Below are 16,682 nucleotides of genomic sequence, written 5' to 3' on the forward strand. Positions count from 1 at the left end.
GTGAACAGTACTTACTAGGAGGTGACCAGCTAGTTCCTTGCTACATGTGAGTGAATGGTTTTGGCTGCCAAGCATGTAGGCTTGAGGGCCTGTGCTTGTCAGGAGCCATTGTTTTTGACTGGGCACAGCTGGATGGTTATGGCTCTTCTCCCATTACCCTAGGCACCCCTTTGCCTTTCATCCTGTGGTAGTTCTTCAGAACCTGTCACACCTCCTTCCTCTGGAGGACTCTGAGGCTGACATGAGAGGGCATTCTGTGGAGAGCATATGAACCTGAGCTCTGCACACTCCTTGTACATTTAGGGTTGTCATGGAGATCTGGTGGGGTTGAAACAGGAGCCCTCAGACCACTGTTGAGCACAGACGCTGGTGCTGCGTCTCGGACCTTTCCCAGAACTGCTGTGTGCCTGCCCCAGAGGGCATATGAATCCCTTAAAAAGTCCTATTAAACAAGATCCTAGGTCTCTTGTTTGAAGTATGGTGTGGAAACTGGGACTCCCGATGGCTAGACACAGACTCTGCACACCCAGGGTGGGGCAGTGTGCCAGGCACTGAGCTGCTTTCCCAGGGTGGCCGTAGTACCTGCTGCAGGTGCTGTTAAGGGGAGCTCTGATGTTTGTCTGGAAGTTAGAGCTGTCTGCCTTTTCTGGGAAGCTGGGTAGTTGGCTCCTACGCCTGGGTTCTAGGTGTAGTGGAGACACTACAGGCAGGCTAGAGACTAGTCACCTGGCTGAGACGTGACCAGTATAGCTACCGCGCAGCTTCTGAGTGCTGACACCTGCCTGACCCAAGGTTAGCCATTCCCATTCATTCCCATTCTGCTGTGGACATGCTGTCTCTAGTGCACAGGTATCTGTAGGGATGTGCTAAGTTCCAGAGGAGGAGCTGGTGCTTGTCAGTGCTGGGGAGTCCGATATGAAGTTGGGAGTGTACTCTGTGTCTTTGGTTGTCGGTCCTTAGACTCCCAAGGTTCTGGATCCTTAGACTGAACTGTTGTCCTTCCTCATTTCACTGGAGAGAGAAAGCCCGAGGGATTTTTCCTTCTGGGGTATGGGGTGCTCATTCCTGTCTTCTGCAACAAAGAAATGTCCCTGCTTTGGCTTCACCGCTCCTACTTTTGTGCCATACCTACTTTGCTATGCCTTGCCCCCATTTTTCCCCATTTTTATTAAACTATAATTGACATACACTAAGCTTCACATTTGAAGTCTGTAGCTAGGTACATTTGTGTGCCCTTTACCATAGGCATGTGACATGACAAATACATCACTGCCAAGAAGCCTTTTCCTGGCCCTCGGTATTATTCACCTTTCCTTTCCCGACCCCCAGGCAACTGCTGCTCTCCTCTGAGCCATTGTAGGTTGGCTTTGCCTTGCCCTTATTTGAATTGTGTAAATCCGTACAATATCCATGCACACACTCCTTTTTAGTTTAAGTGGGGGACAGTCCTTGTCAGTGTATTGATTTTGAAGATTATCCGTGATATAGTGTGTCATGGTTTATTTTGTTGCTGAGTAAAATCCATTCTTTTTTATTATGTGTAAGTATAGGGGAGGAGAATGAGAGAGAGTGAGAGAGAGTGTGAGTGTGAGTTAAGGATGTGTCATAGTGTGCATGTGAAGGTCAGAAGACAATTTTATGGAATCATCTCTTGCTTTCCACTTTTACGTGAGTTCCAGGGAGTGGAACTCAACAGCAAACACCTTTATCAGCTGAGCCATCTTCCTAGCCACAGTTTGTGTATATGTTGTTAACACTGGATTGGTTGGTTTCTTAGTTTCCTTACACGAATGCTTGTGTGGATATGCATTAGAGATCAGAAGACCACTTCTTGGAGTCTGGATTTTGGGGCTCAGCTCAGGTGGCAGGGCTTTCTGTAGCAAGCATCTTGACTTACTGAGTCATATTGTTAGCCCCTTGGGCTGTAATTTCCACCAAGGGTGTTGCAGCACATGCTTGTCATGTCAGTGTTCCTAGGTGTGAAGAGGGAGGATTAGGAGTTTGATGTCATACAGATGAATGAACGAACGAATGAATGAATGAATGAATGAATGAACAAGCGAGCAAACCATTTGCTCAAACCTTGATAAGGTTAGTTCTTCTAATTTTAGTTGTTGAGGGAGTATGTGGTGATTTCTCATGGGACTTTTACTTTGCGTTTCTTAATGACTGATAGATAGTATTGACATACACTGAGTGTGTGTGTCTGCTCTTTTGTATCTTTCTGGGGTAAATGGGCTTATCACTGCCAGCCACCACCCGCCTCATTTGCCTGGTTATTAAATTAAAAGGATCTTGTTACTGTTGTTTTTGTTGGTTTCTGTGGGATGTGCATATGTGTGCATGCAACTCTGTGTGTGTGTGAGTGTGTGGGTGTGTGGGTGTGTGGGTGCGCGCGCGCAGGTGGAAGAGGGGGTAAGTCAGAGAACAATTTGTAGAACTCTGTTTTCTTGTACTGTGCGTGTCCCAGGGACACACTTGATGACAAGGCATTATGTGTTGTCTCAATATGATTTATGTGATTTCAGAATCAGCTTGCCACTTTCTCCAAAAGTATCTGCTTGAATTGACCTTGATCTTGCCCGAGTCCACTCTGGATTGGTTTTAGACAGTGGAGTGCAAAGCCTTGGTGTCTGCATTGACATCTGTCTATTTTCTTAGCTGTGTTTGTAAGTTTTCCATGCTGAGGTTTTATATGTAGTGAGATTCATCCATATGTAATTATCTTGATAATTTTAAAGAATTTAACATAATTTATCTTGTGCATAAGTGGAGGTCATGGGACAGCTTGGGAGTATGGGACTAAACTTGGGTTGTCAGGCTTGGTTGTGCTTACCTTTACTCACTGAATCATCTCCTGGGCCTTTCATATTTTACTTGCTCTTGTCAGTAGGGGATTGGCTTGGAGTCTTTAACTTGTGAACCTGTGTTGGAAATACTTTGTCCTATAGCTCTGCTCAGATGCCCTAAGAGCTTCACAAGAACTAACATGAACGCAGGGTGTGGCACTCACCCCTCTTTCCTGTTTGGAAGGCCTCTTCTTTTTGCCTAATTGCATTGGCCAGCACCTCCTGTCCAGAGCTGAGTAGAACTGACTGCCTCTTTCTTATGACTGTTCTCAGGGAGGAGACAAGTGTGATCTTGCTGCCCTGGGACAGGTTCTCTGCTCTCAGTGACTGGATTTCTCCAGGGCCAGCTGCCCATGCTTTGTTTATTGTGGTTTGGGCTTTCCCTTTTGGCCTTACTTACTCTACCCACTTACCCTCCTTTTCAGATGATAGCCACCTGCCCTGTCTCCTCTCCGCTGCTTTCTTTTCTTGCTTGTTCACAAAAGTGTCCTCATCTTACTGGTGACACTAGCAGTGTGGAAGCAGGTATGTGCCAACTGCACAGGGAGATGAGGTTGGTCATGAGCCAGGCTAGCTGGCACCCTGGTGTGTGTAGAGACATATGTCATGCTGAGTAGAGCTCATGGTACTTGGTCCCTGAGCACTGCCTGCCTGTCCCCAGGTTGTTTCCACTAGGTGACAGGGAGCTGTCCAGAGAGCTCCTTGTGTGGTGCCTCCAAAGTGCTTTGGTTACCGTCAGCTGCTCTGATCCCAGCAGATGTGGTGGACAGTTCCAGGTGAATTGCGTAGTGCGTTCTATGCCACTGGTCTTAGGCAGATGGGGTTATGTTGATACTGTTGAGACCGTGGTCCACAGGAGTGGAAGCTGCTTGCCTCCATCTCCATGGGATATGTGGCCTTCTAGAGTGCAGGATTCTCACAGAATAGCTTATGTTCAGTTTAACTTTTTAAATTTATTTTTTGAGATTGGGTAACCTGAAACTTGATATGTAATCCTGGCTGGCCTCAAACTGATGTTCTCCTGCCTCTGTCTCCCTTGGGACTTATTTTTATGTGTATAAGTGTTTTCCTCACGTGTATGTCTGTGTACCACATATATGCCAGTTGCCCTCCAAGGTCAGAAAAAGTTTCTTGAGTTATGGATGATTGTGAGCCTCCAAGTGGGTGCTGGGAAGTTGAACCCTGGCCTTCTGCAAGAACAGATGCTCTTTTCGTAACTGCTAAGCCATCTCTCCAGTTTGCTATTGTGTTTTTACTTGTTTTCTAGCACTCCCTAACTCCATGTTTTGTTTTGGAAGTGGGGTTCTCTCTGTGTCGTCTGGGCTGACCTTAAACTCACTGTACTTCTGAGTGTTGGGATGACAGGCATGTAGCACCAAGTGAACCACCAAGGTGTGTGTTAGTGTGAACATGCATGTTAAGTCAGAGAAGAGCTGCCTATCATCATTGTCGTCCTCTTCTTTTTTTTTTTTTTTTTTTTTTTTGGTTCTTTTTTTCGGAGCTGGGGACCGAACCCAGGGCCTTGCGCTTCCTAGGTAAGCGCTCTACCACTGAGCTAAATCCCCAGCCCATCCTCTTTATTTTCAAGGCAGTATGTCTCACTAGCCTGGAACTTGCCAAGTAGGCTTGACCGGCTGGCCAGTGAGCCCCAGGGACCTGCCTGTACCCTACCTCTAGTACTGGGATGGAAGCACACATCTGCACACAAAAGCCAAGAATTCTTTCTCTAGCTCCTAAGTAGGCTATTTGACACAACTTTTAAAAATACAGTATCCTTCAAAAAAGTACAAGCTGTAAAAACTATTTATATAAATATTTATTTACCTTTGTGTATGATGTGTACATGGGCAGGCATGTAGAGACTTTCCGTATGATGGAGATGGCCTGGTTAGTACATAGTATGTTGTCTGTGGTTTCCCAGGCTCCCGTGAGAGCTGGGCTCGGGCACCTGGTTGTGCTTTGTGCTGGTGCAGGATGCCAGGTGGCACCCACCATCTGCTCTTAATCAGCCTGAGTACACACACAGCTTCACTGTCTGTGTTCAGCTGGCTCGGGAGTCTGCTTCTTAACAGTTCCTGGAAAGCTGGCTTGCTCTTGTTTGAGATCTGCCTTCTGCACAAGGTGTGGACCAAGTACTGTGTTTCCTCCCTCAGTGTTGGGTCATTTCCAGTCTCCTGTAGCTGATGTTCTTAGCAGCTCTTCTATCAAAGAGAGGCCAGGTGGAGGAGCCCCAACCAACCTGCTGTCTTCAGACGGTTGGTCACCAAGACCCTTCTGTGAGGATTGATGACAGAAATGGAAAGTTGTGCCTGGCTTGCAAGTTTTCCAGTTATGTGGGTGGAGCAATGGCAAACTCACAGATGACACTTGTAGGAGCTGCATGCACTCAAGAAGGGCTGTGCACTGAACAGAGTCTTCAGAGTCTATTTTGCTACTTTGCTCTCGGGTAGCCTGTGTTGCTGAAGAGGCTAATTGTGCATGCAGACATCAGTTTCTGCTGTTGCTCCATGCTCTGGAGTGCTTTACGGGGCACAATGAGTGGTCTGCATGCTGCTTGCACCCAGGCTGGGTTTCTCATCTCCTGGGCCAAGTTGTGGCATGTGGTGGCACGTTCTGCCTGTCTTGGCTTATTTCAGGGCAGGCAGAGCCACTTGGATTGTGACAGGCTACCTTAGGTGTTGGGTATTCCTCAGGGAGCAGTAGGTCCTGTTTATAGGGAAATGCTTTGTATAAGCGGTGGCAGTGGTTGTGGGGTCTGCCCCACTGTCCCTCGTCTGAGAACACTGTGAATGGCAAACCTGGCCACACTGAGTTTGAGGCATCCACAGGGTGGTGGGGAAAGCTGCCTTAACCAGGAGACCATATGATCCACAAGGCTAATGGCACTGGGGACACGTACCTCACCAGGCTCCGTGACTTATCCAGGCATCAGCAAGGAAGACGAAGAGACTATTTCCCCCGAGCATGCCCTGCAGCACCCATTCTGTTCATGAGTTCCTTAACAATTTGCAGGGAGTGCACAGCACACTGAAGTCTCACAGATGGCTTGTGGGTGCCATCTGTGGCATGTTTTGGTTTGAAAAGCACAGCTTTCTTGCCAATCAACACTTCCAGAGTCTTTTAGGTTCAGTGAGCTTTGTAAATTTTTGTCTAGACTATTTCTTTAAAAAAAAATAACAAAACAAAACAACAAAAAAACACCTAAAACCCACTAAGACACTGTTGGATTTTCAAGGGATGTTGGTGTAGGTTCTGAGGACTATGCTGCACAGATGTGGCTGAAGTTTACTGGCAGGCAGTGCCTAGGAGCTCTGGCAGTCACTCCATATATCAGCTTCAGGATACCTACCATTGGGCATGAACTGTGCTGAGATGGTTCTTCAACAGCCCTTGAGAAAGGGCAAATGACACAACACTGAGACCATCTGGAATGCCAACTTCAAGTAGCTGTGTTACCCGTGTGTTTCTCTGCTGTTGCCAGCTGGGGCAAGCACATCACAGGATGCTTACATGCTACTTACTACTCCACCCTACACAGGAAAGCGCCACGCTTTTGCCTTCTGTGGTCCATGTGGACCTTCCTGTCCTGCATGGACTCAGTCTCCTCACTGTAAAATGCACATACTTGGGTCCCATTAGCATCGATGCCTCTGGGAAACAATGGGAACTGCCAGCGTCGGGGATTTTGGTTAGCTGGGGGAGAAGAGGGAGTGGTGAGCTGACCTGTGGGGATACTGGAACTAGACTTGGTGTCTTGGTTTGGTTTCCTGTTTGAGCTTGTAGCTGGAAATTCCCCATGGGTAGTTGTTTCTCAGGCCCCAGGGGTTTACGAGCATAGTCCAGAAGGAGGAATCTGATGGTGCTGTTCTACTCACAGAACTGAGATTCACCATGATGTCTAGTTTCTCCTGCTGGGCTTCATTTTAAAGAGGACTCCAAGCCTTTGCTGGGAAGAGTTTGCAAAGATAGTCTGGTCTTCTGGAGAGGCCAGAGATGAGAGTTGATTCCAGATATGGCCACTGAATGGGCCTTCCCTGCCAGAGGATGGCACAAGGCAGTGCTGGGCAGGACAAGGTTACCCCACCCATCTATGAGAAGCCACCAACCTGGCATCCTCCACTTTGCCTCATGTACCACACAATAGTAATATTCAAAATCCTTTGGGTCAGAAATGATGGCTCCTTTACTCCTCAGCTTGCCCATTCCTCCTTGCTGAGCCTACTGTAGCCCCCAAAACCTGGCCAAAGCTGTGCAGATATCCCTGCCACATGTTCCCACTTCAACGTATGGCAAGCCAATGTATGAGCTGACCTGTGGGGAGACTAGGGCTCTAAGACTTGGTGTCTTGGTTCCCTGTTTCAGCTTGGGGCCAGAAATTCCCCATGGGTAGCCATCCTCTGGCAGGCCTCTCCCTGTACACATTAGCTTTTGAGTTAGTGCTGTTCCACTTGGGACTCTGGATGCTGTCAGAGGGATGCAGGAGACCTGCCTGGTGTTCAACCCTGGTGAGGTGTTATAGCTCCTAGGGTATACTTTTTGGCTCAGGTCTGTCAGAGCAGCTCAGGAGCGTCTGAAGATAGAAGACCTTGTACTCTGAGTTAAGTTAGGAAGTCCTGCTGACTGTCCCCAGCCCTGGAGGCACTGGCAGAAAAACATTCATTGTACCTCCACCTCCCAGAGTCTCCTAGAGCCAGATTTAAGCATGAAAGGAAATAGTCACTAGTAGAATAGTCACTGCCTCCTGAGGGGTGTCATTTGCCATGTCTGGGTCTCAGCAATGCCAGACCTGGTGTTTTCTGCCTGGCTTGCTTCTCTTCCTCAGACTCACAGTGAACTGAGCTGTAGGTGTCATGGGTTTGCCTACCAGGAATTGTGAGTCAGCACAGGCTGTAGCCTAGTAGGGAATGAAGCTGAGACTATTTTGGGCCCTTGGATCTTTGTGTATAGATAGGTAGGTCCCTGCCTAATACCTAATACTTAGTACATGTCATGGGGTGGTACCTTCCTGTTACCGTGACAAAATGCCCAGCACAATCAATTTAACAGTAGGAAAATTCTCTCTCTCTCTCTCTCTCTCTCTCTCTCTCTCTCTCTCTCTCTCACGCACGCACGCACGCACGCGAGCATCCTTGGACTTGCCACAGTGGCTCCTTAGATGCCCTAAGGCATGCACCCAGTGGCCTGACTTTGTCCACTGTTTCTCAATGCTCTATTATTAATATTCATGTTCCATCAGGGCCTGCGATGGTTCCTTGATGCACCCTTGTATGCACCCACAGGGATGCCACCTGCTTCCTTAGTGCCCCTGCTGGCCACTGCAAATGTGCCTTCCCATTGGAGCCACTGTACGTAGTAGGCATGTACTACCACACTGAAAGTCCAGCAATGCAAATGAGTAGGCAGAGCCTGTCACTGATGGGGAAGGGAGGGGAGGCAAGCTTGGCCATATTGCTTGCTAAGGTGATACAGATTGATCTTTGTCTATTCAGGCAGCACTGTATGCAAGTGCATGGCTCGAGGCCGGGTGCCGGAGCACTCCTTTTCGCCAGTTGGCAGGGTGCTTGGGAATATTTGGGCACTGGGAATGAGTAGAAAAGTATCAGGCTATTCTTGACAGCAGCAGGTTGTAAATGGCTCCCAGGCCTGCTGCTAGGACTTTGAGCTACAGACCTGCCCTGAAGCTGTCTTTCAGAGCACTGCCAAGAACTCCCCAGGCAGAATCAGAACAGCATTCAGGAGATGAGTGGGTGGGTGTTGACATACAGGTAAGAGGAACAACCAAGAAAAGATAGGGTGTCTGTTATGGTGGTGGCAGTGGATTAGCCTTAACAGCTTTGTCCTACTGGTTGGGCACCTGAGCCTACCTGACAGCTCACTTCTTCTCTTTTTTGCTTTTAACTTAGGCAGGTTAGCTCATCTTAACCACTGCTTTAATGCTTGGGCTTCTTACACTGACTACAGAGTGGCCCCAGCAGTGTGGACCTTGTAGGTGTGGCAGGCAGTTCCTTAGGTGAACGATCTAAGCTGCAGGGGAACACAAGGATGTGGTATTCCCCCAGGGTCTCCTGGAAGCCCACACTGCTAAGGTGGCCCATCAGGCAGGACATTGCCATGGGACATTGAGCACCTAGGCAGCCCCCCCCCCCCCAGACCTTGATCCATATAGTCCCCAGAAGGCACTATGGCTGGTCTGTGCGCTGCTCAGAATTTTGGGGGGAGGGGTGTTTTCCTATGTGCCAACCTAATACCTGGTTCCCCTAGGTGTTCTGCCCCCTCCTCCTGTCTGGAGCAGAATGGTGTCTGTCCAAGGACAAGGACTCTCTGTGCTGCCAGGCTACTGGGGCTTGGATCAGCAAGGACTGCTGGATTAGGAGTATGTGGGGACCCAGGGCTCTAAATATACCAGGGTGAGGTCACTGGGTGGAGATGAAGCCGTGGAGTAAGCTCAGGAGCTCAGCGGTACCAAGATCCCAGGCCAGGGGACACTTGTCTTTGTCTTCTCTTGGGAATGATCTCTTTGCATGGAATCTCTGGCCATCCCATGTCAGAAGTGAGTATAGGAGCCATGTCTCTAGGTATGCTACCCACCCATGGGGCAACAGGGTCAGTTGTTGTAATGTGGATGTGTTTACAGCCCCAGCCCCAGATGAAATATCACATGTGGAGGCCTTTGTTCCCAAGGAAGGGCCTGCCTTGGTGACAGAGGGATGGCTTAGTGAAAGGCTGTGGGACAGTACAAGGGCTGCTGACTGCTCTCGGCTCACTACAGCTTCTCTCCCAGAAGGCAGAGCCCTGAAGCAAGGGAGGTATGGTGGTTGCCTTCAGCGGAAACGGGCAGACTAGAAAAGCTGGGGGTATCCATGGCCTATAGGCTATCTACCTCCTGGTCTGGGAACCAATCTAGGCCTGGTACCTTACCTGACAAGATATGGCTAAGGTGTGGACTAGAGACAGGAACAATTCTGGGTTATCCATGTGAGTCAGCTCTCTGATATGATCAGGATTCTGGGGCTGGTACTGAAGAGAGAGGTCTGGGACCCCAGGGACATGATGTGCTCCTGAAGCTAGGAACAGCATTTAGGTGACAGTCAGTAAGAAAATAGGGACTAGGACTTGAATTCTGTTGGTGTCTCTTATGAGTAGCTTCTCTAGCCTTAGGCTATGGGTGGGTGAGACAATCAAAACATGAAGGGACTCAGCCAGCAGAGATCAGGACAGCAGGAGACCTGAAGGCCATCTTCTGGTTACTGGGTTGCTGTTGCTTGTGGTATGCCTTATGGAGCAACCTCCTGGGGGCTAGCTGACACCTGCTGGAGCCACTGTTGGGCTGTTCCTCAGAAACAGTCTGTAGGGTTGCAGGTGATACTATATGCTGTCAACATGTGGCACAGAGAGGATGGGGGTGCTTAGAGCTACAGCCGGCCAACTTGTCTACCAAGAGCCTGCAGTGCTATGGTACTATATCCCCTGTGCTCTGAACTTCTGAGGAACACCTATTATTCCACAAGTGTAGATCCTCTCCTGCACCCATTTTGGAGCTTACTTTTAATTTGCACATTTCGGTATGGGGTTCACTGAAGTAGTTTGCCATGTACATGTGTACGGAACACATGTGTGCAGCTCAAGTCGGTGCAGGGAATCATCACTTCCACCTGCTCACTGAGACAGGGTCTCTAAATCAAACCTGGAACTCACCAACATGGCCAGTCTCACTAGCCATATGCATCTTAATATGTTTCTTTTTTTAAGATTTATTTATTATATATAAGTACACTATAACTGTCTTCAGACACACCAGAAGAGGGCATCAGATCTCATTACAGATGGTTGTGAGCCACCATGTGGTTGCTGGGAATTGAACTCAGGACCTCTGGAAGAGTAGTCAGTCAGTGCTCTTAACCGCTGAGCCATCTCTCCAGCCCAGCCACAAACATCTTATAGTTTATGACATCTTGCTTTGTCTCCTCTTGCTCTGGAGACTCTTCTTCAGACCTTCCCACTCATGCTTTGCTTCTGTGTTGCTGTGTTTGCCAGTGTGGCTGTGCTGCTGGGATGTCCAGTCATATCTAGCATAGCTTTTTGGTCCTACTGTTTCCAGAACAACAATCCTGGCACCTGCCCAGTGAGTCTGTTGTGATCAAAGAAAGAAGTCAGCGATGCTCTCTTGCTCTTCCCTTCCTGCTCCCACTTTCTCCCCATTCTCTTCCCCTCTCCCTCCATGTGCTTATGTCTGGCCTCTACTACTTCTCTGCCTCTACTGTCCTCTTGACTCCCCTCCCCATGTGTCAGTGATGTGTGGAAGGGCTGGCAGTCGATCGTTAGCTTCTTGTCACCATGAAGCTTAGCACTAGTGCTGACACTTCTTGTTGTGCATAGAGCCTTAGTGTCTCTGGTCTTCTCTCATATGGCTTCATGGGGCTGCATGTTGCTCAGGTGGTGTTCCAGAGGCCCTCCTGGCCATGTGACATACAGATTTTATAATTTGTGACATCTTGCTTTGTTGAGTCTCTATGAAGACCTTGATACAGTCATCAGGTTGACTGGCTTATTGTTCCTATCTTTCCTTTCCTCTGAGGCTTTGTATGTGGTAAGTCCTCTAACCTAAGGGCCTCACAGCAGAGCCGTCTGTCAGACCAAGGGCAGGTCCCTTTTCATGAGCACCCTGATGGCAGTGAGTGTGTGTCTGTGTGTGTGTGTGTGTGTGTGTGTGTGTGTGTGGTGCACCTGCATGGATAATGCTGAACCCTGGGAGAGTGTAATGGGAGTTTTGGTGGTGCCTGGTGCTGGCACCTTGCAGAGCCCTGGGTTGCTGGGTTTTCCATGGGAGCAGGCGAACCCCTGAGCTGATACATGGTTCTTTTTCTTCAGATCCGGAACATGGTGGCAGTATTGGAAGTGATCTCCAGTCTGGAGAGATATCCTATCACCAAAGAGGCACTGGAGGTGAGAGCCCTTGCCTGTACCCTGGGCGGAATGGGAGGTGAAGGTAGCCCCAGCCAACTTTTCTTCCTGTGGCTCTTACTGGACTTTCCAAGAGTGGAGGCTTCAAATCTCACAGCCGGGCTCCTTCCCATACTGTGCACACCTCATAGCCTTTGTTGACATAGCCTGAACTGTGCTTTAGACAACTGGTTAGTGGCCCTGTCCTCTCAGTGGGTAGCAGGTCTCAGGCCGTATAATGTGCTCACCCAGGTACCCTGGCAGAGCAGCCTTGTGGCCTTGGTAGCACAGATTCTGCAGGTACGTGGAACCAGCCTCTTTTTAAGAAAGCCACCGGATTCTAGATCTAAAGATTCGTGCTGCCACAGAGTACTGGATATACCCAAGCTATATCCAAGAAGCTGGCCCTAAATAAGTATGTCACTCTCTTGGTTGTAGGAGACACGACTAGGGAAACTCATCAACGACGTCCGTAAGAAAACCAAGAATGAGGAGCTGGCCAAGCGGGCCAAGAGGCTGCTGCGGAGCTGGCAGAAGCTCATCGAGCCCGTACACCAGAATGAAGTGGCACTACGGGCACTGGCGGGGGCTGCAGGCTCTGCCAATGGGGGTGCACACAACTGCCGGCCAGAGCTGGGAGTGGCTGGTGCACCCAAGAGCATCCATGACCTGAAGAATCGCAACGACATCCAAAGGCTCCCTGGGCAGCGGCTAGATAGGCTGGGCAGCCGTAAGCGCAGGGGGGACCAGCGTGACCTGGGTCACCCAGGGCCACCCCACAAAGTTTCCAAAGGCAGTCCTGACCCCCTGGTCCCCAATGCATCCCCTCTCCCCACCAATGGGATCAGCGGGAGCCCAGAGAGCTTACCCAGCCCCCTGGATGGGAGTGGGCACTTGGGCCCTGATGGCAGCCGTCTGGAGCTCAGCGAGAACGAGAAGCACAGCACCAAGATCCCCGTGAACGCCGTGCGGCCACGTCCCAGCTCCCCTGGTTTGGGCAAGCCCCCAGTTCCCTGCCTGCAGACCAAGGCTGCACAGTTGCAGCCATTGGACAGGGCGGATGAGCCCCCAGGCCCTCCCTATCCCAGGGGGTCCCCTCGCTGCTCCATCAGCCCCCGGAACTCACGGCACGAAGGCTCCTTTGCCCGGCATCGGAGCTCGTATATACCCAAGGGCCCAGTGTCCAGCCCTTCCCCCCGGCCCCAGCCATTGGACACCACACAGGTACCATCCCCACTCCCGCTGGCCCAGCCGCCCACGCCCCCTGTGCGGAGGCTGGACCTGCTGCCTAATGCTGAGAGCCCTGTGCACTGGCCAGAGCAGCCCGAGGGCCACCCACGGCTAACGGGGCCAGCCTGCAGGGCTGGATTGTCCCCAGATTCCTCCAAGGCGGACAGTGATGCTGCCTCTTCGGGTGGCTCGGACAGCAAAAAGAAAAAAAGGTACCGACCTCGAGACTACACAGTGAACTTGGATGGGCAGGTGGCTGAGGCAGGCGTCAAGCCCGTGAGGTTAAAAGAGCGGAAGCTCACCTTTGACCCCATGACAAGACAGATCAGGCCTCTGACCCAGAAAGAGCCAGTTCGGGCTGACAGCCCCGTACCCACAGAACAGCTGCCTAGGACAGAGCTGGAGCAGCAGGAGGCCAAGGCCAGCCTCCAGAGCCCTTTTGAGCAGACGAACTGGAAGGAGCTGTCGCGCAATGAGATCATACAGTCCTACCTGAGCCGCCAGAGCAGCCTGCTTTCATCCTCAGGCGCACAGACCCCTGGTGCACACCACTTTATGGCTGAGTACCTGAAGCAGGAGGAGAGCAGTCGGCAAGGGGCCCGGCAGCCCCATGTGCTGCTGCCACTGCCCACGCCAACTGACCTACCAGGGCTCACGCGCGAGGTCACACAGGATGATCTGGACAGAATCCAGGCCCAGCAGTGGCCGGGGGTTAACGGGTGTGAAGACACACAGGGTAATTGGTATGACTGGACACAATGTATATCGCTCGACCCTCATGGTGACGATGGGCGCTTGAACATTCTGCCTTATGTCTGCTTGGACTGAGCACCTGACCTGGCCACCATGTGCATTCCCACCTCGCAGGGATTAGGCTGGCCAGCTGGGAAGACGAGCATGAGGCTCGCTCTCCACCCTCCTTTTTTGAAATGCTGCTACCAGTTTACTAACGTTGCAAAGGAAGGGCCGCTCGGGGGAGGGGCAGATGGCTGAGGGAGTCTAGAACTCTATAGTAAGTCAGCTATGAAGCGTTATTCCCCATCCCAGAAGAGGTGCAGAGCCATTCTTAAGCACCGAAGGAGGGACCTCAGTGGCAGGCAGGCACAGGAACCCTGTGGGAGAGGTTACCTTAACAGCAACAGACGCACATCTCATCTCTGCATCTCTTGCTCTTTGGCCATGGTGTCTCTGAGGCACGGGCCACTCTGGAGCCAGTGGGTTCTTTTTTTTTTTTTTTTTTTTTTTTTTTTTTTTTGTTTTTTTTGTCCCCCTCGTGTTGTGTGCTGGAAGCTTCTCTGCTGTGGTGAACCCTGGCATTGGGTGGGTGGGCCAGCCTCACCCACACTGCACAGTCGTCCACCCATTTGTATATGGTTTCAGTTCAGTCCCAGTTCTTAAAGAAATGCTGCAGAAACTTAAGTTTTGTCGTTTATTTCATCCTTTTTCCCCTACCACCAGCCAAATGACTTTTCCTTCCCTTCTTTCCTTTTCTGCACAACTCTAGGAAATGCCATCTTTCTAGAGTCTGTATAACCCTACAAAGTTCCCGAGGGTGCTACTGGTGTGAGTTGCCCTGCTGGGCTAGGGGAGAGCCGTCTGTTTGCTGGAAACACTCATAACCATTCCTTTAGATTCGTTTGCCTTATGGTTGTCATAAACTCGATTTGCAAAAACAAGGAGCCTTAGTGAATGTACAGTACCTAGACTTCTGTGTTCACGCAGAAGGGAGCAACTTTGCTATTTGGTCCAGTAAGTGGACAACTTGTGATATAAATGTGGAAATAAAAACATTTGCACAAACCAGTTTTGGAATCATTTCTCATTTGCACATGAACAGCTAAATCTAGCCTTTACTAGATTCTACTATGGGGAAGTCACTGGAGCCCACAACCATACCCACTGGGCCAGACTAAGTGACATTCCTTTAGCTTTAATTTTGTAGCTGCAGGCCAGGGTCTGTCTCTACTTGCTTTTCATTGATTCATGGTCAACCACATCCCCTGGGTCACCCACCTAGAAGAGCCCCTGCTGCAGGCAGTGTAGCTCCTCTTAGTGACATGGTGTGCACCTTCCCTGCCCACCAGTACTTTGCTGACATTGCATGACCCAGATGTACAGGACTACTTTCTGGCCTCGGCTCTGGGCTAGCAGCTGCAGGCAGGCTCGAGGCTGCCTCCATACCTGACAGGTGCCCACTAAGATGTCACCTCGTTATAAAGTAATGATCTAGCTTTCTCTTCTCCCTCAGTTAATAAGCCAAGATTGGCTTTCTAGTATTTTTTTCACTCTTACTATCCATATCTGCTTAATTTCACAGATGAGTTAAGTTACTCATAAAACAGCTGCTTCATGGTTTGAGCCTTAGAACATACTTTCTGGTCTGGTCGGTACCACAGCCAGCCCAGAATCAGTTTCAGAGCCAGTAGGAGGAATTTCTGAGGTTTGTTGCAGAATGGCCCCACTCCCATTACAGGGCCATTTGAGGAGGTAAAACCCCAGCTGGGTGGCCCTGGGGTAGTGTTAACTCCTGAGCACAACTGTAGTGAAAAGGCTTCCAGAGTTGACCAGGCCCAAATCCAATAAGCGATAAAAGCAAGCACAACACATCAGTGGAGCCATCTCACACTGCTCTGTCCAAAGTTCTAGTTCCTCTTGTGTCTACTTTACGACAAAGGGTTGTACACCAAGTTGAAGGGGAGCTCAGTGTCCTGTCACCGGATTCTTAAGACTCCTGCTTTGGGACCAGGCCATTTACTACTCAGATCCCAACTCGCAGGAACTGCCACCTCTGTGCTGAGTATCCAGCAAATCCCAGAGTATACAAAGCCTACCCTCAAGAACAGGGTGAGTAGGTCGGCATGGTGCTCGGGAGGCAGAGGCAGGCAAACAGGAGTTGAGACCACTGAAATCTACAAATCGGGTCCAGGACAGCCAGGGATGTTACACAGAGAAATCTTAGCTCAAAAAACCAAAACAAAACACGGGTGAGGTGGGAAGACACCCCAGCATTCAAGGAGACACTGTAAAGAAGAATATTGAGGTCGGCGAGATGGCTCAGCAGATAAACGGGGCCAGAGTCAATTTGGTTCCCTGGGTGCACATGGTAGAATCAAGTCCTCTGACCTCCATATGTGTACACACACTCGTGTCCGCCTCCATAAATGAATACATTTTGAGGAATGAGACCAACTTTTCCCACAAACACTTAAAAGCACACGATCTTCAGAATCGACTTTTGTAGTCTAGGATCACGGTGCTGAAGTCTTGTCCTGCCTTTGTGTGTTTTGGCCAGCAGCCTCCGCCCGGCATCGTACGGGTCAGCAGAGCTCTTAAGACACTGTCTCAGGAGGCGCCTAGCCCTGGGTTTCGCTCGGTTGGTCTGTGAGGGGAAGGTGACACCTACCGCACCGCTTCCGAGGACCCGGCGTTGTCCAGAGGATTTACCACAATCGGTTTCTTTTTGTCCTAAAAGATTTTAGTCCTGTCTGCACCCCAGACACGTCGCTTCCACAGCCTCAGGTGGGAGGGGCCGCATCGCCCCGCACCTCTCACGGAGGTTCCCCGCAGTAACCAGAGCACGAAATACTCTGGGCGCATGCGCGGGAATCAAGGCCGGTCTTCCGGGTTCGGCCCCGCCCCCTTCCGGGAGGCGTTCAAGTGAGG

The 16,682-nt window shown here is 50.3% G+C and overlaps 1 protein-coding gene and 1 long non-coding RNA gene across 7 annotated transcripts in view; one reads left to right on the forward strand and one right to left on the reverse strand.

Annotated features, from left to right (window-relative positions):
- Med26 (mediator complex subunit 26) overlaps positions 1–16,641 on the forward strand; it is a 51,028-nt gene extending 34,387 nt beyond the window's left edge. For 2 of the 6 annotated variants that reach the window (XM_039094481.2, XM_063275371.1), the window contains exons 2-3: positions 11,718–11,792; positions 12,228–16,641. In XM_039094481.2, coding sequence (XP_038950409.1) covers positions 11,727–11,792; positions 12,228–13,847 — 1,686 coding nt within the window. In that variant the 5' untranslated portion in view covers positions 11,718–11,726 and the 3' untranslated portion in view covers positions 13,848–16,641. 6 annotated transcript variants of the gene reach the window in all.
- Positions 10,394–16,558, reverse strand: LOC134482462 (uncharacterized). Its single transcript, XR_010058629.1, has 2 exons — positions 16,423–16,558; positions 10,394–10,977 (listed from the first exon to the last, which is right to left on the reverse strand). It is a non-coding gene; the product is annotated as an uncharacterized LOC134482462 (long non-coding RNA).
- Positions 16,642–16,682: the final 41 nt, after the last annotated feature.

The sequence above is a fragment of the Rattus norvegicus genome, chromosome 16 (assembly GCF_036323735.1).
Source record: "Rattus norvegicus strain BN/NHsdMcwi chromosome 16, GRCr8, whole genome shotgun sequence".
Taxonomy (NCBI): domain Eukaryota; kingdom Metazoa; phylum Chordata; class Mammalia; order Rodentia; family Muridae; genus Rattus; species Rattus norvegicus.